At 54.7% G+C, this 21,797-nt stretch overlaps 8 protein-coding genes across 8 annotated transcripts; 3 read left to right on the forward strand and 5 right to left on the reverse strand.

The window, feature by feature from the left end:
• Window positions 1-611: 611 nt before the first annotated feature.
• Window positions 612-1,116, forward strand: SMD2 (mRNA splicing protein; the record flags this gene model as incomplete). The annotated part of the gene is made up of 4 exons (XM_049350484.1): window positions 612-631; window positions 683-715; window positions 768-1,025; window positions 1,074-1,116. The coding sequence occupies 4 exons, from the start codon at window positions 612-614 to the stop codon at window positions 1,114-1,116; spliced, it is 354 nt and encodes a 117-aa protein (XP_049215643.1).
• A 139-nt stretch (window positions 1,117-1,255) lies between these two features.
• On the reverse strand, window positions 1,256-3,188 carry J4E79_001576 (uncharacterized protein; the record flags this gene model as incomplete). The annotated part of the gene is made up of 5 exons (XM_049350485.1): window positions 1,256-1,743; window positions 1,793-1,927; window positions 1,973-2,583; window positions 2,634-3,132; window positions 3,182-3,188. The coding sequence occupies 5 exons, from the start codon at window positions 3,186-3,188 to the stop codon at window positions 1,256-1,258; spliced, it is 1,740 nt and encodes a 579-aa protein (XP_049215644.1).
• A 2,145-nt stretch (window positions 3,189-5,333) lies between these two features.
• J4E79_001577 (uncharacterized protein) lies at window positions 5,334-6,049 on the forward strand (the record flags this gene model as incomplete). Its single annotated transcript, XM_049350486.1, is given in 2 exon segments — window positions 5,334-6,031; window positions 6,043-6,049. 2 exon segments carry the CDS (start codon window positions 5,334-5,336, stop codon window positions 6,047-6,049), a joined length of 705 nt encoding a protein of 234 aa, XP_049215645.1.
• A 743-nt stretch (window positions 6,050-6,792) lies between these two features.
• On the reverse strand, window positions 6,793-9,296 carry J4E79_001578 (uncharacterized protein; the record flags this gene model as incomplete). The annotated part of the gene is made up of 3 exons (XM_049350487.1): window positions 6,793-8,302; window positions 8,363-9,125; window positions 9,176-9,296. 3 exons carry the CDS (start codon window positions 9,294-9,296, stop codon window positions 6,793-6,795), a joined length of 2,394 nt encoding a protein of 797 aa, XP_049215646.1.
• A 549-nt stretch (window positions 9,297-9,845) lies between these two features.
• On the reverse strand, window positions 9,846-12,005 carry J4E79_001579 (uncharacterized protein; the record flags this gene model as incomplete). Its single annotated transcript, XM_049350488.1, has 3 exons — window positions 9,846-10,419; window positions 10,488-11,307; window positions 11,366-12,005. The coding sequence occupies 3 exons, from the start codon at window positions 12,003-12,005 to the stop codon at window positions 9,846-9,848; spliced, it is 2,034 nt and encodes a 677-aa protein (XP_049215647.1).
• Window positions 12,006-13,167: 1,162 nt separating this feature from the next.
• Window positions 13,168-15,236, reverse strand: J4E79_001580 (uncharacterized protein; the record flags this gene model as incomplete). Its single annotated transcript, XM_049350489.1, has 2 exons — window positions 13,168-14,325; window positions 14,385-15,236. 2 exons carry the CDS (start codon window positions 15,234-15,236, stop codon window positions 13,168-13,170), a joined length of 2,010 nt encoding a protein of 669 aa, XP_049215648.1.
• A 2,853-nt stretch (window positions 15,237-18,089) lies between these two features.
• On the forward strand, window positions 18,090-20,090 carry J4E79_001581 (uncharacterized protein; the record flags this gene model as incomplete). Its single annotated transcript, XM_049350490.1, has 3 exons — window positions 18,090-18,101; window positions 18,240-19,805; window positions 19,854-20,090. 3 exons carry the CDS (start codon window positions 18,090-18,092, stop codon window positions 20,088-20,090), a joined length of 1,815 nt encoding a protein of 604 aa, XP_049215649.1.
• Window positions 20,091-21,208: 1,118 nt separating this feature from the next.
• On the reverse strand, window positions 21,209-21,608 carry LSM3 (U4/U6-U5 snRNP complex subunit lsm3; the record flags this gene model as incomplete). Its single annotated transcript, XM_049350491.1, has 3 exons — window positions 21,209-21,255; window positions 21,307-21,439; window positions 21,498-21,608. The coding sequence occupies 3 exons, from the start codon at window positions 21,606-21,608 to the stop codon at window positions 21,209-21,211; spliced, it is 291 nt and encodes a 96-aa protein (XP_049215650.1).
• Between the last annotated feature and the right edge of the window lie 189 nt (window positions 21,609-21,797).

Below are 21,797 nucleotides of genomic sequence, written 5' to 3' on the forward strand. Positions count from 1 at the left end.
GAGGTGAACTAAGAAGCGAGACTAAAAGCGACAAGAAGACGAATTGGCGGGGTAAACGGGTCTTTAAATATTTTCGCGTGTAGATGAATCCGAATTAGGCAACAGCACGCGTAAAGTGGCAGAGAGAAGGAACGTAGAGGGCGTCGTGAAAGACGTCGTGTGGTGAAAGTGAAGTTGCATGCACGAGCTCGGAGGTTTGACGCTACCCGCTTCGCGCTAACGCGGGGAGGACAAAGACGCGTGACGCACCTTCCATGCTAAAGTTTCAGCCCCACTCCCGACGCGTTGATTGGCTTCAATCGCGGATAAAGTGTAGCTCCAGATCCGATTCTGCCAAGCTCGCTCACTTCATCGCCCTGCCTCATATCATCGCCGACCGATCCACCTCATCCAAGCGCGTTGCCGTGGTGTTCCTCCTTTCTAAAGCTAGGTCAGTCTTTCCGCTCTTGGTCTGTGCATATCTTTTGCGCAGCCCCATCCTTGCGCGCTACTTCCCTGAGCAGCGTATATCAAAATTCGCAGGCAGAAGCTCGAGAGCTGGAAAGTTAACCTGTAACAGTCCCAACCCCATATAGCAAATATCCCCCTGCTACCTTGCACAAGTCGACACCATGGTGGACGCAAAGATTCAGTATGTATTACTGCTAGCACATTCACCGCTACATGAGCTAACCTTGCGCAGAGAGCTTCTATCCAAGCCGCGTTCGGAGTTGACGTACGTACACCCTCCAATCCACAACAGTTCCTGTACTGACATTGCTGCCTAGCGAGTACGAAGTTGCTCAGGTCGAAGAACATGAGCTCACTACCGGCCCCCTCTCCATCCTCCAGACCGCCGTCCGCTCGCGCACACAAGTCCTGATCTCGTGCCGAAACAACCGCAAGATTCTCGCACGTGTCAAGGCTTTCGACCGTCATTGCAACATGGTTCTCGAGAACGCGAAAGAGATGTGGACTGAGACTCCACGGTTAGCCAACGGCAGCTACGGAAGGAAGGTCAACAAGGACCGCTTCATCTCCAAGCTGTGCGTTCAAATTACACTCTACATTTGCGCATGCGCTGACTTCTCTAGGTTCCTACGCGGCGACTCGGTCATTCTTGTATTGCTATCATAAGAGCTTGGAAGCACTGGGGATTTGGGACGGTAGCGCCAGATCGAGCGCACGAAATGGAGTTGGAATGAATTAAAAGTTACATAACCGTCGCGAAATCGGCGAGGAACACCGAACGAATCAAACAACGATACCCCAACTTCTACTTCTTCAACCCGTCACTCAGGCCCAGTAGGAGCTCCGCGAGGCCATGCGCGCCAGGGTCTGGAACCTCTTGGAAACCCTGGCCTCCAACGTAGACCGTTCGCCCCAAGCTCGCTTTCATACCCTTCGTCCCTTGCGCGCCACCTTGTGCCGCCGCAGCCGCTTTGTCGATACTTTCCGTCTTAGACAGCGTCTCAACGAACGGATAGAGGGCATCCATCAGCGTTCGGTCACCGGGTTTGGCAGGAGTGTATTTGCCGAGTGCCTTGAGCGATGAGTCAAGGGCCTTGGCCCAGATTGCGGGTGTGACAGGCTGTGGCGACGAGGGCGCGTTTTGGCGCAATCCATGCGCCAGCGCATTCAAGAAGATGGCGTAGATTGCACCTGACGTGCCGTCCATAGCCAGTTCCACCACTTGAATGATGTGATTCATGAGGATCAGCAGATCATCTGTCTCCTTTGCCGTTTCGAGCATCTCGAGAATTGCTGTTGGGTGTCAGCGCCAGGCATCAATGCACACGTGATGATAGCCTACCTTCTGCGCCACGCTTGAGTCCTATTCCGCAATCGCCATCTCCAACTATTGTGTCATATCGGGTGACGTCTGGCTCAGCCTTGATGAGTCTGTTCAGCGCAACTGTCAAGGTTGACTTGGCCTGGGCATAGTTGACTACTCAAGTTAGCGGGCGTCATACGCAGCTCTGCAGGTACTTACCTCTCAGATCACTTGGTTGAATATCTTCTTCATCCACCTGCTCCTCGTTCTTCTTCGCTTCTCCCCGTCTCGCCCATGTGCTGCTACTAATCGCCGCAGACCAGCCACTTGCCTCGGCAGGCGCGTCAAGCAGCTCGAGCATTGAAGTGTCGGCGACTCTAAGCAAGCTAATGGAGAAGCCCAATCCGTTCAAACTGGTCATGAAGGTGCCAGCTAGAATACGCCCTGGCTTGATCTTGAAGCTGTCCGCCAATTGCTCGACGACTTCGTTCGTGATTCCGCTTAGCTCGAGTGGACTGACACCTCCCAGGTTGTTGACCAGTAGTACCACATCGTCCTTGTCGGTGATCTTGGAGAAGCTTCGGTCCTGGTCCGCTACGTCCAGACAATGCGACAACATTGTCTTTACAAGACCAGGTAGATCGATCTTCTTGCGCTCTGAACCGGCTTCATTATGGATGCCCATTCCAATCTCGACTAGGCCTTCAGCCAGCTCGTCTTCCTCTGCCTCTCGGCGACCTGGCACGTGGACGTGAGCCAGTGAAGAGCCGATCGAGACGGTGTTGTCTGCGACGAGCTGGGCCATCTGCGTTACATCTTTGAGATTCGCTCTACAATGATGTCAGCTTCCTTATAGGCATGATGTTGGTGTGGTGCATACCCTTTAGCAGCAAGCGCACCGGCAATCTTCTGGACGAGCACTGTTCCCGCAATACCTCTGCGTCCGACCTTACCTCCTTTCGCACGCCCTACACCCGCATCGTCGCCGACTACCACCATGTCGACTTCAATACCAGCAGCGCGCGCTTTCTCCACTGCCATGCCGAAGTTCAGCACATCGCCAGTGTAGTTCATTACAATCACGAGGACGCCCTTGTCCTTTTGAATGCGATGCAAGATACATCTTCGCACCTGCTCTGCACTTGGCGAAGCGAAGATGGTACCTGCGACTGCTCCGGATAAAAGGCCCGCGCCGACAAAGGATGCGAATGAGGGTTCGTGACCACTACCACCTCCGGAAACTATGCTGACTTGCGATGCGCCATTCTTGCGGTAGACGATCTTGTTGTTGATATCGCATTGCACGGATGGGTTCGTCTGAGGGATGCTGAGTAGCGCGGTGTTGACGAGGTGTGTCGGGTCGTGGATGAAGTGTCTCGCTGAGTACGTTAACTATCTGATCGCATAGGTTTTGATGGGAATGCATACATGACATTGTGATTACTATATGTCCAGCTCAATGGAGTGCGCGAATTGGTGCAGAACGACGGAACACAGAGCGGATGGAAATCGCAAAAGTGGCATGACGAAAGACCAAGAAACCTTCAATACCCGACCCGACGACAAGCAATCATTCCACCATTCCTTCGTGTCATTTGACATATGCCGACATAGCCTGTGGCCACACGGAAACGCGTCCGCGTTCCGTCTTGTTTCCAGGCGTTTGGAGAGCTCCAGTGCTCTAAGTGGGGTTGCGCAGATGCGTGAGGGGTAGCTTCGCGTTACTGTGGGGTCGCTCCTTCCCCCGAGCCCCGAATGTCAGCAAGCATAGGTGCCGGCTTCCTCTTCTGGGTGATCCCGTACCAAGTTTCGGTCTTCCGACCACTCCTACACCAAGCATCGACGACTACGAAAAGCCTCATATGGGACAGGTCCGGGGGCTGGAGCTCTTGTATGCGGCCATGCTTGCTTTTTCGCTCTCGGCATTCGACGATCGGACCTCACCTACGCGCCCAGAGCTCATTACCCAACAATACGACTTTGGGCATGAATGACCGATTGCCGCCGTGATGATCGTCAACTGGGCACGAAGCCCTTATGTTCATGGAGGAGATGGCGAGACGCGCTCATTCCTACCATTAGCCCGCCATTGCAGTTATGGAGCGGTACCCAGAGTGTGAGTTGATGGCACATACCCGTGATTGTCTGAGCCTTCGACTGGCTATGGTACCTTCGCTACCACGAAGTTTGTGCGGAGCCACATGGACTCGCACACATCTGCGAGAATCTCAATATCTCATGTAGCTTCACACGTACATTCACTACCCGCCTGCCTCAACAATCATGTCTCAGCTAGAATCCTCCATTTCGTGCGCTGAGAGACGTTACAAAATCAATGCAAAGAGAAGTCCACTATACGCCCTTCCCTACGAGGTCCTAGCCCATATCCGGGGGTACTTGGATCACACCGAGAAGACTTGCTTTGCGCTGTCAGGCGCCAAGTTCTTCAAAAGTTTCCCATCCATCACTGTTCCAGAAGAGAAAGTCGGCGATACCAAGATCGACGTCTATCTTCGGCTTCTGAGAGACGACTTCTACAGAGAAACCCACAAACGACTGGGAATCTGGTGCGTCTATTGTGCAGATGTGCACAAGGATACGCGCTTCATCGAGAGCATGCTCTGTCGCCCACGGCAGGAACGCAAATGTTCCTCTAAACTCAGACTGTGCCCACACAGGTCCTACTCTCTGGACTACTTGAGAGATAAGGTAGAAAGAGCTGTATCTCTTAGGGGTAGGCAGGCCATGTACTTTAGTCTCCGGTGCTATACTTGCGAAACAGAGTTGAAAAAAAGCCAGATATACTTCACCAATTGTGCCGTCACATACGATCAGACGTCTGGAGACTATGTCATGAGAAGTGACATAACCATAGGCTTTTCGAAAGCAAAAGGCTCGGGTTTACATACAGAAGCGCGTAGAGTCCTACAAAAACTCGATTTCACAGCGTGTCTTCACAGACAAATTTCTGAGGAAAGCACCATAAACCGGTTTGTCGATGCCGAAATCGGGGCCGTCAAAGCAGAAAAGCAGGACCAAACCCATCGCGTACATTGCGAGCACTGTAAAACGATGGTACGAACCAGATACGTCAAATCCTTGTGTTTTTCGCCTCACAAACCAGGAGCAGCAGCAGCGGAAACCGGACTGAAGATAGATATTATACGTAACTTGGGCAAATTGTCAAACGAAGATGATTCGACATGGAGAGCGCATCTTCGAAAGCGGCAATTGAAAGTCACAAAGAATTAAGGCGACCTGGGTTCGGCTTGAACTGGGTTGGATACCACGATGAGAGAGTGGGAGAGCAAGAGCTATGTGCATGGCCGCCAAGATGGAGAGCGGTCGGGCCTTGCGGAGTATATTCGGCATGAACGCTTCGAAGCTACCCCACCATCTGATAAGATTCTGATCTACACCCCCACCAACCCGTCGCGTCGAGCTTCAGCGCCAGGCCATCGCGTCCTCAAGCCATTCGGCTCATCTCTCAATTTGCGCGTCGCATTGCTCAACCTCTAGATCCTCATTTCAAGATACCACAATCCGCGTTTGTCTTTTATATCGAAACCTCAAAGCGAAGATGGCCCACCCAGGCACCGCCCATAAATACACCAAAGGCCTCATCGCGTTCGAGCATGCCTCCCCTTCCTCCCCTTCCTCCCCACAACCACACACCATCCTCTGGATAGGCGGCCTAACAGACGGTCTCCTCACCGTTCCCTACCCCTCGCTCATCGCGTCCTCCCTTTCACCAACCTGGTCTCTCGCCGAAGTCCTCCTCACCTCCTCCTACAGCGGCTGGGGTACCGGAAGCCTCGCGCGCGACGCAAAGGAATTAGGGGAATGCGTGGCATATTTTAAGGCAAGGCGGCCGGGGAAGAAAATTGTGCTCATGGGACATTCAACGGGGTGTCAAGATATCATGGAATATTTGCTGGGGAAAGGAAATGAGGCGAGGGAGAAAGTGGATGGCATAATACTGCAGGGTGGTGTTAGTGATAGGGAGGCATGGGAAGATTACTACAAAGAGGGAGAGAGAAGAAAGCAGCTTGACGATGCGATTACGATGGCTAGAGAATTGGTGGACAAGGGGAAGGGAGAGGAAGTCTTGTCGCCGGAGAGTAATCCTGTGATCAAGGACATGGGCGGCCCTCTCAACGCATATCGCGCATACTCCCTACTTGCAAAGGGTGGTGACGATGATTACTTTTCGAGCGACCTTTCCGACGAACACTTCAGGAACACGTTTGGCAGGATACCAGACACCACAACGGTAATGTTTTTACTAGGGGCTGAGGACCCGTATGTGCCCGCAAGTATCGATCGGGCGGCTCTACTTGAGCGCTGGACAAGGATAATACGGGAAGGAGGTGGAGTAGTAAATAGTATAACTGGTGGTGTGGTACCGGGTGCTCATCATAACCTTGATGGGGATCCAGAGGAGGTTGTGCAGGATCTGGTAGGAAGGGTTGTTGGGTTTGTTTTTGCGTTGGGTCTGGAGATGACGTGGAATATTTAGTGGTGTTGGATCTTTGGCTGGGATAGGGTCTCTGCAGTCGAAAGAGGACTAGGAGCAGCGGTTTTGTACAATTGAATGACAATGTAGACCTCTGTGCTTCGATTTTTTTTAAAAAAAAAAAACACATGAGAAACGCTATTCTTCAAAGTAATATATTACTGTGGCATGCTGACCGCACACATCGCTGCCTCTCGAGCACACCCTACTCAACGATATCTAGCTTTTGGTATCCCCATTCCAACCCGACCCAATCCATAATGCCGTTAATTCATCCTATCCCCCAAGCCAAAAGCAAGGAGAAGAGCATCCAAAGTCCTCTCACATATCAATACCTCAAACGCCCACGCAATGCAAAAACAGCCCATTCCATCTCGCGCCACACTCAGTCAAACCCACTCCTCCACTGTTTCCCCATAAGCTTTTTGGTTTGCGTCGCAAAGTAGTGCTTCCGTCTTCGCTCTCGCTCTGCTGGGCTCCGCTCTGGTTCTTCTGTTTCTTCAGCTGGTAACACCTCGGTATCCTAAGCCCCCGGTATACCACCAGGCTCCTCAAACACCGCTTGAACGACCCATTGCTCGCCGAACTTGATACCTTTCCCGCCACTGATACCAGCGTTGCGCCAAGGACGATTAACACCAATATCCACGATCCAGATAAGCCACTGCGGATCGCGTCCGGAGCCGTTTTGAAGGGCTTTAACAAGCCCTGTTCGTGGCGCGCCGAGGCAGACAATGTACTTTGCGCGGACTTCGAGGGGCTCACCTTCTAGGATGGAGACTTCACCTGTGGAACCGCCGACGCCAGAGGGTGTTTCGACCGCGAGGCATGCTGCACGCGATTTGTTGGCCCAGCCGACGATATTGAGAACTACGCGTTGGTCCTGGTCGCCAAGGGCTTCAAATTCTTTGTGGCGGCCGAGCAGAGCATCAATAATAAGTTCCGGTGGTGCTTGAAGACGCTTTAGAGCTTCTTCAGTCGCGTTCCAGGAGCGGACGGTGCCGCCGAATTTGCGGAAGAGCTCGACTTGACGGCGTATGTCCTTGTCCCAGTCTGCGTTGCGTTCGAAGCCGAGCAGGGCGACCATGACTTTTGGACCGCGTTGGGCGAGGTGTCGTGCTGCTGCTACGGCGCGTGCGCCTCCGCGATGGTTGCCTGCGAGGACCACAATAACGGGGTTGGCGTTTGGATTGGCGCGCGAAAGACGCATGCCTCCGGGATTTATAGCGGTCAGAGCAACTTCTGCGATACCTCGTCCTGAGTTCTCTGCCATGATGTCTTCATTGAGGCCAAAGTCCACCTCGGCAGTTTCCTCTACGGCCAGCATAGCGCCAGGAGTAATGGCGAAGCACTTGCGGTTGTTAGACACCAGTCGTAAGCAGCCCTTAGCGCTAGACTCGAGAGGTGACTCTGGTGGTGTCGCAACGCGCCCTGGCCTAGGGCTACCAGTAGCATGTGAGGACGTGTAGGGTCGGTTGATGAACGAACGGTTAGTGCGCGGCAACACGCCTGAGCCCATCATATCCATGTCGGCCTGTACGCTGCCTTGCCTTGTTGGTGCCATCTTGACTGAAGCCCTGGACATTGCTCGTCTAGAGTTACGTCCGCTGCCAAAGTCCTCCTCTTCCTCCTCAGAGCTTGTGTTGGTCGTGCTTTTTAGCTTCCGGTCCAACACGTTTTCCGTGGGATGAAGGTTCTTTCCGCCGTGTGTACCAGGTCTAGCCAAGCGATTGAAGCTGACCAGGCGGTCCTCGTCTGCAGTGGTATCCTCATTCCTAATCTGATTGAACACCGTACGCTTGTCAAACTTGGAGAGGTTACTCTGGAAGTCGAACTCGGGCATGTCCTGGATGTCGGTCGCGTCTTCTGTGGCCCAGCCGTTCGTAGCTTCGAGCGCCTGTTGCCGTTTCGTTTTGCGATTCGACGCGTTCGCCGCTGCGAGACCGACTCTACCGCCGATGACTCCGGGAGTCCTCGTTTGTGGCTGTTCGGCGGCTTGTAGCATGGGAGTGTTTCTCCAACCATTGCCTTTGCTAGTATATGTTAGCTCTTGGATATGCGACAAAGGATATGGAATCCAGAATCCCACATACCCTTTCTTGACCGCCTCAACGTCACCGTTCTTCCTCTCTTGAGCGGCAAGTTCCTTCTTACGAGACTTGCCCCCTCTTCGAGTCTTCTTGCCATTGTCGTCGTTCTTTTGCGGGCTGGGGTCGTCCATAGGCTTGCCGGTCCTCGTCTTGGTGATGCTTGCCCTTCGCGCATTCACCTGTGCGGTCCGCGCCTCACTGTCCGCCTCCTCAGCATCTGCAATATCCAGGGACGAGAATGGACCTTCCAAAGTCGCAGCACTCGGCTTTCGGACGTTGTGTTGCTTCGCATGGCCTGCGAACGAGGACGTGTTCTTCGGTACAGCCGCCGCGCTCGCAGCAGCCACCGGCTTTATAGGCGTCGCAGGAGCTTCCTGAGGGGTTGCGGAAACGGGACCACCCAAGATAGGGGCGGTAGAAGTGCGCTTTCCCATGCTGAGAATCGCGGGGTCGACAAATGGCGCAGCTTGAGCTGGCTGAGGAGCAGTCTGGCGAGGTGCTTGACGAGCATTCTGGTAGGCAGGTGCGCCTGCAGGCGGGATCCCGGACGGCTGGCTAACAAGATGCGGAACTTGTTGGCCCATATGCTGCGACTGGCGCTGGACATGGCCCGGAGGATACTGCGAGTGTGAGTATGCCTGCGGGCCTGATCGCGTGGGCAGAGGTTGGGGAGGAGCGGGCGCCGACGGATTAACCTTAATGTCTGCAATCATTTGTCCTTCTACCGTGTAGGAAGCGACACGGTGACCGGAGTTGGGGAAGAAGACTGCAGACGTCAGCGTATGCCCATATTCATGAATTCTGGCTGCGGTGTACCATCTTGGAGAACGAGTGTAGCTGTCTGCTGGTCCACGGCGCTGACCACGCCCACGACGACAGCACCTGGGGGAGACTGCAGCGTGACGGCGACCGACAATCCGACGAAAGCGCTCGCCATGTTTGCGGTAGATCGGACGTGTTGGAGGTGGAGCGGTGATCCCGAGTCCGTTGTAACCCCAACCTAACTATTTCGCGGGTCGTGCTTTCGCGCTAACGCAGTGGTCAGCCACAGTCTAGCCTCAACGGCCGTCTTCACATGCTTAGCATAAAAGGGACACCCGGTTACAAGTTGCGCCAAGGTACCCTGCACATGGAAGAAAACAAACAAAAGATAATAGGGGCCAAAGACTGCAAGAGCTTGAGATGCGGGATCTTTTGGAATGTGTAAGAGCGATCTAGACTTCTGGTGTATCTTCTCTCTGTGAAAGTATCTAGATAGGCACGCGCTCCGCTTTCCCTTGAATGACGTGCACTTGGAAAGGAGACAGAAGGAAGAATAACTCATGTTCATTACGCGTTTTCATCTAACTAAGGCCGCCTCATCACCTAAAAGCAAATCAAAAAGTCCAGGGTATCCATACAATCGTTCCATGTCATCGCACTCCATCAACCACGAGGCGCAAGTCGCGTGCGCCTCGACTGATAACGCGACATTTCCAGCTCCGCATCAAACAAGCACCCACGAGGCCACACTGCCAAACATGCACGAGTATGCCCTCTTATTATTCCAGGTAGCCAGGCTCAAACCCCGTGCATCCTTCTTGTTAAACTCTGTTACGGCCACAATGGAAATCTTCTGGCCCGGCGCACCGAGGTCCATGCGCGGGAAGTCGAGCCACCAAGTGCGCCCGTCCGTGTTCAACGGCTTGTAGTCTGGCTTCCGGCCGTCTCTGCCAGCAACGCTTAGGAGCATAATGTAGGGCGGACCCTTTCCGTTGATCTGGGGATCCCAGTGCGGGCAGATGAATGACATTTGGAACCGGACTACTGCCGGTGCGTAGGGGTCGTTTACTTTGATTCTGGCTTGTGATGGTTCAAAGGTTTGCTCGCCGAAGCCGTGGAGCTTCATTCCATTGCCGCAGAGGAAGAGGCGCCCGCCCTCGTCATGTCGCATGAACTCTTCGTATGACATGATGCGTCCATCGGTGCGGAACTGGTGAGAGGCTTCTCCGGGGTAGTGCTTCAAACCGAACTCGTTGTTGTCCATGATGAAATGCTGCGGAGCAAAGGCTCGTACGTATCTAGTGCATGTTAGCCCTTGATTGACGGGTGGTGAAATGCGAAAGAATTGTCATTTCGAAAAACTTACCCTTCGCCCTTATTCTGACACCCTAGGTGTCCAGCTCCCCAACAGGGATCAATGAGCTTCCATTCCCCGTTATCGATCTTGACGGCGTTCCAGGCATGTGTCGATTCATAAGGTGGTGTGGGTTGACCAGGCTCCAAAGGTGCGTGACCGAAGCCCTTACACGCACCGGAACATACCATAGCTTCTAACCCAGCTTTCAGAGCCAGAGCAGCGAACAGACCGGCATACCCTTCGCATACTGCCAGACCTGATGCAATTGTCTTTTCGGGTGTAGTAGGCATAACCGTGTTATTGAAGAACGAGTGAGTATCGTAGTCGACGTTGTGATGAAGCCAGGTGAAGATGGCTCGAGCCTTGTCTGTAGGTGAGGGAAATTGTGAGCATAGTTGATGAGCAAGCCAGCCCACGTCTGAGTTGGGAAGTTGGGTACGAGGGAACTGCGCAGCGTGATTGTCTGGGCCTGAGAAGTCCCGACACTTCAGGCAACTTGATGGAGCAGCACCTGGTTTCGGCTTAGAAGCCATGATGGCGCTGAGGTTCGGTCTGGACGACATGGGAACAGGTGGTGGTGCACCAAGAGCCGGGGCTGAATCGGATGTAACTGCTGGTGGGCGAGTTGAAGGCACAGGTGGAGGTGTAGCGGCCTTGTTGTTGAAGCCCATATCCAACGCTGACCGTCGCGGTGGCGGTGGTGCGATGACTCTGTTTGTTCGAGAGGTGTCGTTTGAGGATTGCCTCTGTGGCAGCGCTGGCACAGGCTGAGGTGATCGCTCGCGAACGATGGACTGTCTAGGAGGTAGAGAGGGTCTTGCCGGTAGGTCTGCACGGCATCATGTTAGCAGTGCTCTTGATGCGTGCCACAACTTTAGTCTACTTACTGGGAGTCTTGAGCTGAGGGGGCAGTTCCCGAGGAGACACATAATCCCTCTTGCTCTTCATAGCATTCAACGTCGCCTTGCTCTGTTTAGGGTCCTCGGGTGCTTTCTTGGCTGGCAGCGGTGGCAGCTTTGACGGGTCATAGGCCGGAGCCCTGACCTGATATACCGTGCCTGTACTTCCATTGCTATATCCTGAGCCATTCGTCTTCACAGAACCCAATGACAGCGTTGATACGCCTGACGCGATTGTGGAAATTGACTCAGAAGACTCGCGCCTGCGCACGCTCGATTCAGACGCCTTGCGCGGAGGCAGTGTTGGCGTTTGGCGAGGCGTGCTGGCATTGCGCGGGGGCGGACGAGGGGGCAGCGCGGGCGAGACTTTTGGTTTTTCGGATTCGTTCACTACTATGGGCTGGTTGCCGAGTTGTCGCGCCGAGGTGGGCGCATTGCTCAGAACGGGCGGGTTGTTGACTGTCTGGCGCGAGTAGGCGGGAGGGCGCGCGCTGGGCGGCGGCGGCGGTGGCTTCTTCTTTGCAGTCGAAGCATCGTAGGAGTAGGTCGGCTTGGCGCCCGGTGTAGGAGTGTGCACCTCCTCGAGGTTGAGCGCGGCAATCCTCGACTTGATCGACCCTTCAGCCATCACGGTCGCGTTCGGGTGATCTACGGTCTGTGTTTTAGGTGTGGCTGGTGCTCAGTGGAGTCAACAGGAGCATCAATTGGTGGTGTCCGTCAACATGCACCCTCTCATTGCGTGGCGAGGGAGAGGCTACAGAAAAGGCGGGCAGAGTGAGTGAAGGAACGTGTAAGCTGTGAGTATGACGAGACGAGGCTTGTCCACCCAACAAGAGGCACGCCTGACCGCGAGGGATAATTGCAGGCAGAAACGATGCACAGCCTCCGGGGCTGGCTGTCAGTTCGCGCTAGTCTCAAAGCTGCAGCCCCACTTTTTTATCCCGTCCTGCCGACTTAAGCTTTCCCTCTCGTCTCAAAATAGCCCGGACCGATCCTCAAGGCTGACACTCTGGTGCTGGCTTAGTGGTAGATAGCCCATGGCCTTCCCAGACTATTGAATGACATCAACGTGCCTTGGTCGCCGCGACTGTCATCTGTCGTGGCACGAGGTTCGCATGACGTTTCAGAGCCTGCGCTTATGCTGTGTACCCCCGGGTGCCCGTTACCAAATCCTCACCGGTGCATAGGGTCGTGCCGTACAGGTACATGCAGATGACATAAGTGGCCTTGACGACGATCCTCCTGGGTGCATGAATACCTTGACGTCTGTTGTTGGTACGATGTTGTCAAATTTTGGGTATTTTACCTGATCGTATGAAGTAGTCATTCATTCCATGGTTGTATCACCACATGCAGCGACCGTCTGATTTTAAAATTTCTTTGTTGACTATTGCACACAAAATCGCTATTGTATCAAACAAGTCGTAAGTAGAACATATGGAGTCGCCAAAGCAAGCACATAGACAACCCCTACACTCCATTCCAAATCCGCCCAAAACCTCTACCCAGCCTGTGCCGCCCATATCGCTGACCAGTCCCACCCAACTCTAACCGGGAACACCATAGCAACTTCAACTTGTGCTCACGCATCGCTGCGCAACGATAAGAATAGCGTGCGAAAAGACACTTTTGCTGTTGTTGAAAGGAGAGGACGGGCAGTCGCTGAAGATACCACCCAATAATGCAATGCGAGGGCTTGCTATTCAAAACGCCAGAGAAGAGTGTGAGTGAAGTGTGGTGAAGACTACCCTGTAGCGAGACGCATGGTGCGAGTTGACAATGTGTAACCGCTACCTCTTGCGCTTCTTACTCTTGTCCAGTGCTGTGCTCATGGAGTAAGCATCCTGCATCGGCATGTGGTAGTCGTGCATTGGGGGCGGCGCCATGGAGGTCGCCGACGAGACTGAGTTCTTCTTGACAGAGACCCCCATGTGGCGTCCGTAACGACCCTTCCTGCCGTTGCCCTCGTCTTCACTGACACATCCGTCGGCACCGATACCGGCGTCTTTGCAGCGCTGGCATGGTCGCTGACGGTCACAGCCCTTCTTGCTCTTGCGGCAGCGCTGGCAGCGTGGCTTACTCGAGAGATCCTCCTCATCGACGCCGAGCTGATGCTGGAAGTTCAGCGATGCGTTGGAAGCCTTGCGCGACTGAGAGGGGAGGGAAGACGGTGACATTGGGGCCTTGGTGGTGCCGTTGACCTTGGACTTGCTCTTTGAGGTGGCACGGGGCTTGCCAGACTTGCCAGACTTGCTCGAGACGGAGCGAGCCTTGATGATACCGGCGTGTACGCGGTGGTTGTGTTCATCGGCAATCATCTCATCACTGGCACCCTTGAAGGAGCCATCTCGGTCGTCCTCATAATCCTCACCACTGCTCTCGGCTTCGTCGTAGACACGTGTATGGTCGTTCATTGCACGAGCCATGTTGTACGGGAGAGGAGGAAGCTCACTCTCGTCATCGCTACCATCAGCGCTCTCGTCACTTGAGGATGCCGCAGCTTTTCCGCTGAAGGCATCATCGAGCGTAGAGGTAGACGTGCGACCGTGGCCGGAGAAGTTGGACGCATCACCCAAGCGCATGAGCTGACGAGCGACGTCCTCATCAGAGATGACGCTGATACTCGCAAGAGTGGTGTCAGGGGTAGGAAGGACTCCACCGCTGCCGGAGTAGCGGTAGTGGGAGTGCTGAGCTGAGCCACGCGCGCGAGACTTGTATCCCTGAGCCTGGCTACTAGCCGCAGAGTATGGTGTGACTAGTCCTTGAAGATATGAACTGTCGCCCTGACCGTAGCTCTGCGGGGAGGGCAAAGGATGCGAGTATGAGAATGTCTGCTGGTTGGCAGAGTATGGCGAGCCAGCAGTGTTTCCGCTGATGCGTCGCTGGGGGGATACGGACGACTGTGAAGCATTCATGGGAACTTGAGGCGGTACGAACAGAGGCAGCTCCTAATGAAAGGAACGAGTGTCAGACTAATGCACGATACATGCCCACTGTAGGTACTTACCGAGCTGTCGAATTTGGCACGCTTTCGGCGGCCTCCCTCGACAATGTTGTCAACGCTAATCTCAGCGCTCGCCAATGGCTCTTTCCTTGAGCGTCGCGAGCTGCTGACAGAGCCATGCTCGTCGTCGCTGTCGCTGTAGCCGTCGCCATTGGCGTCAGCGAAGCTTCCGTGCGAGCTGTTGCCGCGACTCTTTATAGACGGGCGCATGCGCTTGTTGATGGACGCGCTCCTCCGACCACGATGTGGGGAGTGGCTCTGGCGCGCATGACGGGACCCCGCTCTCGAGCCTTGGTGATGCTGGATCGGCGGTAGCATCTGGAAGGCTTCGTCGAGGTGGGGTCGAGCGCGACGGGGCGAGATGGTCTGCTGGCGCGGATCAGGAGAGAAGTCGTCTGCATCAAGAGTCTCTGGTGAGACTCGGACGTAGACGGTCATGCCATGTTCAAAGTTCTCGAAGCGCGCAATCAGCGTGTTGCCGTGGCGGTCCTCGAAGATGACGCCTCGACGCTCGTACAGACCGTAGAAGTTCTTGACTGTTGTGATGATGGAGTCTGTGGTGTCGTGCGGGTATATGTCGACCCGCATGGGTAGCCGGGCCTTGTGTGCTGGCGACTGGGGGAGCAGCAGCTCGAAGCTGACGTGCTTCTTGGGCGTCTGCTTGGAGGGCGACAGGGAGTCGTGCGCCGAGCCGGTTTCGGTGCTCGGGTAGACGTCCATGATGCCAGAGTCTTCTCTCTGGGGCAGCATGTCGTAGCCAGACTCCATCTGCATGGCGTCGTGGTGTCGGCCCGCTAGGAGCTCTTCCACCTCAGGGCAGCGTTGTGCGCCCGCAGGCCGAGGTTCCGCAAGCATGTTGGAAACTTGCATGCCAATGTCTCTGGTGTTGAGAGTGTATTCCAAAGCCTCTAAAACGAGCTTGTGTATGTATGTGTGGTTGGGCGGCGCACCGATCCTGCCGGTGTCGCAAGGGCTTGGACGGATGGCGGTCGGGGAAGGATAAACGGGCGTCGAGTCTGGAAGGTGACATGTTAGCGGATGGTCGCTGATGAGATTTGATGGCCTTCCGAGTGCTGCTCGCGTTGTTCTGCGCAGCCTGTGCTGGGCTGGAGGCGGTTGGGGGCTCGTCACCGCTGGCCAGTTGCGGACTACAGGGAGAAGGTGACGACAGCGCGGAACCCCCAGGGGGCGGCGTCGCAGTCACCTGTCGGGCCCAAGCCGGTCGCAAAGGCCTATGGAGAGATGTACTTACCAACAGATATGTCTAGAGCGCTGGATGGGCACTGGATGCTTCGATCCGATTGCGTGAGTGTACCGCCGCTGGCTGCGCACGTCAGGTTAGCGACCGGAATGCGCAGGGCAGGATTGACTCTATCTGAGCGCCAGAGTGCGATCTCAGACGGGCCACAGGCTTGATGGAAAGGGTTGAGGCTTACAGAGAGGAGGTGGTGTGGGACGGAGGAGAATGGTGTGGAGGGTGGGTTGCAGATGGGAGATGTTCGCAAGCGAACAATAGAGACACCGACTAATGACCACTCCAGGTCACGACGTACTTTCCGAATGCGCCTCAAACTAAAGAGCGGTCGCCTTTACACACACTTCCAGAATCTGCCATGTAAATTTATATCATCAAAACGGTTTAAACAGTACAGCGCATCCTCCCCGCTGCACATATGCGATTGCGCCTCCATTGGTAACTAGTATATACACTACTACACGAAACAGCCCACCTCAGTCCCTCAGTCACGCAAAAGGACGAAGAGTGCATAGCAGCTGAGGAGGTCCCCAGCTTTCGTCCCATCTGGTGTGCCTGTCTTTGAGGTCGAAACATGGGACAACTCGGCGGCAGCTATGCGCCCAATGGTAGAGGGGGACTAGAATGCATGCCACAGGACAACTCAATCGCTTGTTGACTATACCTGCGCAAGAGAGCCGATCTCAACAAGGTCAAACATGGCCAATGGGCGGATACGCGGCGTGCTGGTCGCGATGCGTACGTTCCATGTGAATATGGACAGGACGAGCTTTAGCACCCTGATACCCCGATGCGCCATCTCAAGCACATAGAGTACTCGAATACTACACTCCGGGTCGCCTTCACACAGAATTCTAGTCAGAGGGCTAAGGAAGCTTCCGGTCCCGAAAGTGGGTGAAGCGCTGTGGATTCGTTGGCAACTGGTGCCGGGCGTCTATTGGAGAGATCTCCGTGTGACACTCAATGCCACACGCCTGCTTCCGTAGTTCCCCTTTGCAGACAACCGTCCCTGAATGAGTCGCCACAGGATTCCCTAGAGGCTCGTGCTACTTATGAATTACGCGACCAAGGAATTATGTCTACATGTGCTCCCGCAATCGTCTGATGATCTCGGACCCACACTTTCATGACGATGGTAGCGCAAGCGCAGGAATCAAGCCGCGGATAGTCTACACACCCGCTGTGGTGTGGAAGCCATGCGTTGACCGGATTATGGCCGTTTGTTATCTTGCTGCTCAGATTCCGACCCTGCATGTGCGCGAGCGGATCATGGCGAGGGTACATATGTAGCGCGGCATGCGACTTCGCAAATCCGTGGCGTGAAGCTCGGACAACCACTCTAAGTGATGAGGGGTCGATCAAGAAGTCTGAACAGCATGTCTCCCGCACTTTGCGCAAACACGTTTCAGAAGGGATCCCGGTCGCGGACCATTTCGAAAGACGTTGTGCGCATTTTTGGCTCCATGCGATCTCGCTACGGATGCGATCGGTCCACACAGTCAGTCGGCGGTGAGCTTCTCGGCCTATACAGCCCGCGGGGACAAAGCAAAGGAAAGACGCGATAACGGCGCCGGTTTCAGGGCTTTCAACGTTCCCCAGACGCATTGCCTTCCTCCAGGCTGCCTGGGACAACGCCGGCGCAACAAAGGCAAGCGCAGGCTGCCGTTTGATATCTGGTGGCAGTGCGCTGATCGACTGGGTGTGGGCGCCCGACGGCGGGTCGTGTTTACGAGTTCCAGACCACCCTTCTGATCGCGACCACAATTGAGGCCATCCAAAGCACCTGGAGTATGACGAGATGTGTTGTTATGGCAATAGAGCGCATAAACAGGATGTTTACAACTGGGTCGCAGAATGATGGCCGTCACGTGATTCCGCGATTCTGGCTGACTTAATCCACCATCAGCGCGTCTTTTGGCGGGGTACGTGTATATCTACATGTAGGTGTCTGGAAACCCTGAAAGTGTCAAAATACACTCTCGGTAGCACTTGGATACTGTGTGAAAGTTTATAGAGCGGGAGATTCGCAATGTGCGGAAGCGCAATCTAAGGACGTCTTTTGTGATGATGTTGGAGCTCGCGTTTGCCTCGGCGAGATGACGTGCCTGTCAGCTCCGGAAGCATATCGGGAAGGTGCGGCCCGTGCATCATCACTAGGGCCGCTCGGGGATAGTGTCCAGTAAATAAACAACATTGCCCATCCAAACGCGCATAGCTCCAAGCTCCCATATAAGTTTACAAGCTCTTGTTGTCGTCAACACCACTCCTCGTGCCATTCGACAACGTCGACCCGTCTATCTCATCGTCGCCAACTTAGATGGAGAGTTTCTTTATATCGGCCACTGTTTTGTAGCGCTCCACCTCCGCTGCCCCTATCGTCCACTTCGCAACCGTCGCTGTCAACACAACATACATTCCAAGACTATTGTCTTTAATCGACAGACCAGAACATAATGGACGCAAAGGTAAGGCTGCTCTCTCTTCGTTTACTCTCACTTTGGCGGCATGGCGGTGCGTGGACGCGTTCCGAGGCTGGCGACTTCATCTTTTCATGGTCACCCAGACCATCTTCCTTTCACACCAGCTGACAGACTTTTCCACAGCCTCAACGTCCTGCGCGGGCTCTCCGAGTACGCGACGAGAACGCGCCGCCCCAATTACCTGCCGGCAAGACTCTGCATTCGCGCAACAAGTCAACACCAGCGCTGTCCACACTGATGCAGGTCGGCGGCATCAAGGCGGCCGCAGCCAAGCGGACCGTGTTTGGAGACGTCAGCAACACGCGGCAACCCATAACAAAGGACGACACGCAGGTCAATGGGAAGAAGAAGGGTCTTGAGGTGCTCAAGGACAACTCTGCCGTCACGGTCAAGGAGATCACCACAAAGGCTGGCGCGTTAGCACGACCGGCGCAACGCCCTCTGGCAAACGTCACAGCCAAGGCGAACGCGTCAATAGAGGCAAGCGACGTCGCGTCTGATGTTACCAAATTTACCACCGTCAACGCCAGCCAGCCGGCCGCCGAAGTCCGCAAGGTCATCACCAAGAAGTCCTCCACAGCCGTCTTCAAGGAGCCACAATCAGAACCCCTTAACGACACAACAACTCTCGTAGATGTACCTGCTCGCCAACCTCTCCCTACCCAGCCATCTTCATTTCCCAACGTGGACCGTGCCTCAGCACAGTCCCAGCAACCAACGATCATCCCTGAAGAGGAAGAGAAAGCCGAGTCAAAAAATGGGGCGGACGACAGGTACGAATACCTAGATGCTCTCGAGGAGCAGGCGCGCGTCCTAGAGCAGGAGCGCAACGAGGAACTCGCCAAGGTCAACGGCCTGAACGGTCTCGACCAAGAAGAGTACTGGGACGAGGAGGAAGACGAAGAGTACTACGATGCCGACGGCTACACTACTGCCCGGTCTCTGCGATCGCGCGGCGACAACACAACTGGCGGTGTCACCCTTGTCCTTGCGCCTAGGGTCACTGCAAAGACACAACGCGAACTTGAGGCTGCTCGTATCTTCGTCGAAGCGAATCGGAGTGCCGAAGACGTGGAGGACGAGCAGTGGGATACCTCCATGGTCGCTGAATACGGCGACGAGATCTTCGAGTACATGCACGCCCTTGAAGAGCGCATGAAGCCCAACGCCTCTTACATGGACCACCAGGCCGAGATCCAATGGTCGATGCGATCCGTCTTGATGGACTGGCTCGTCCAGGTCCACAACCGCTTTACCCTTCTGCCCGAGACTCTTTTCCTCGCCGTCAACTACGTCGACCGTTTCCTCTCGTGCAAGGTCGTTTCACTTGGCAAGCTTCAGCTGGTCGGCGCCACCGCGCTGTTCGTTGCTGCCAAGTACGAGGAGATCAACTGCCCGTCAGTACAAGAGATCGTTTACATGGTCGACGGTGCATACACTGCCGATGAGGTCCTGAAGGCTGAGCGCTTCATGCTCAGCATGCTTCAGTTCGAGCTGGGTTGGCCTGGCCCAATGAGCTTCCTTCGCCGTATCAGCAAAGCAGATGACTACGACCTGGAGACTCGTACCCTCTCCAAATACTTCTTGGAGATCACCGTTATGGATGAGCGCTTCGTGGGTTGCGCTCCTAGCTTCCTGTCGGCCGGTGCTCACTGCCTTGCCCGCTTCATGCTGAAGAAGGGTGACTGGGTAAGCTTGTATCCGTGCACTATATCAGACCATGCTAACATCCCCTAGTCGCAAGCACACGTACATTACTCCGGGTACACACTGACCCAACTGCGACACCTCATCTCCGTCATCCTTGAGTGCTGCGACAACCCACAAAAGCATCACGCGGCTGTGTACGAGAAGTACACCGACAAGCGCTATAAGCGTGCTTCCATATTCGTCGAGGCAGAGGTCTCAAAGGGCTTCTCGCTGCCATTTGTGTCTAGGGACAGCCTTGCCAGCCAAACTTGGAGGCGAAAGTGAATACACTTGTCTCCACATGGCTCTGACTTGACTGTGTTCTAACGTGGCTCAGGGCTCGTGTGATCGCGCATCTCTCCGAGGGCATCCACCAGCACCCGCCCGTCAAGAGCCAGGCAGTACAAGTCAACCGGTCTGCTACAACTCAGCATCAGCACCAACATGGTCACCATCGAAATCTTCTCCATTCTTGCTTATTGTTCACGGATACCCGGCGCTTTGGCGGCTTCTTGGAACAGGGTCAACACCAGCAATCTTCCCAGTCTACATTAGTCCAACCTTCGTTCGGACACCCGGTGCATGGAGTTTATGGTTATCCGGCCTGAGTCTTTTCGTTCCCTCCGTCACTGGTTCTTACTCTCTCGTCACCGTCACCCATACCCTGGCAGCTGGCAAACTTCCCTTCGACTGTATCTACTTGCTTTGGAAAGCGCTTCCGGCCGTATCACGACGAAACGAGGTCATGAACACCCACTCCCATTAGTCTAATTCTCCAACTCACGCGGCATTCTCCTTCTGGTGGCCGTCTTTCTTCCCTTTTCTACTTTTGTCACTCCTCTTGGGTCGGGTTTCAGCGATCGGCGATTCTTCGACGCACAGGAGTTACATGGACACCGCACTATGTGCGCATGGGGTTTCTCTATCTGCGTTACGCGTGGCACAATGAAGCTCTTAGTTTGGGCTTTCAAGTAGAGTCAAGAAAAGCGCTTAATACTTACATCTTCAACAACGTTGACCTTGAGTGATGTGTGCGAACACCTTGCAGTGAGCGAACTCGATTGTGGATGCGCACGTACTTCTGACCTGGGTCTGAGACTTCGTATGGGTTTCCATTGTACTTGATGATGTTTGTTTGTTTGGTGGGCATCATCTCTTGGTCGTTGAGAGAAGTTCAGATGACACGCCCAAGCCTGTGCTGAACGCCCTAAACCTCCATATACACGTTTGCTATCCTCCACCTCAAGTGTGCCCCAGCGAATGCGCCCCACCATCCAAGCATTCGGGTATCTCAATCGTGACTGCTTCCGTTTCGTGCCGTCGTTGCCCTTTTCAACTCAGCAACCCATTCACGCCCTTGCCATGCCGAAATTCGATTCGTGCGAGAAACCGTGAAATGCTGATCATTGCGTTGCTTCCGCTGCCGGTGCGATCAAGACTACCGAGTCACCTGGCACACGGTCAGCTTCACGTCATCTCAAAAGTCATGTACATCTCTCACCTCTGACGAAGAGCATCTCGCTCTGCTTCTTGACTGTCCGCACGCGAGGCTCCTGGTCCTCGTCTTCCTCCTCCGCAATGTATATGGTTTCTTCGACGTCTCCGAGGACGAGGTTGCAATGCGAGTCGTATGCCTAGACATGCTGTTAGCTATGCATGTACATATATACAAGCTGCTGCATCGCGACTCACGTGTAGTCTGCCCTTGAGTTCGCGGTCGCCGCGCAATTTGACAATGACGACTTCGTCAATGCAGAGGCGCACAAGGTCGAGGGGCTCGTTGGTCTCTTCTTTCTCGTCCATGGCGGGCAATGTGTCTGTCGTGGATGCGATTCGTCGTGTGAGAGCTACAAGGCGCCTCCGCGGTGAACTTTGGGAAGAGCGATCGTCTTGGCGGAAGCGGGGACTAGCGTGCACGCGAATCTAGTGGTGGGCTGGTAGGCATTGCGTCAGGGCCCAGCCCCAATCCAACATTTCTAGGTACATTCACCC

This window comes from Alternaria viburni (genome assembly GCF_023758015.1).
Source record: "Alternaria viburni strain BMP 2772 chromosome Unknown scaffold_2, whole genome shotgun sequence".
In the NCBI taxonomy this organism is placed as follows: Eukaryota; Fungi; Ascomycota; class Dothideomycetes; order Pleosporales; family Pleosporaceae; genus Alternaria; species Alternaria viburni.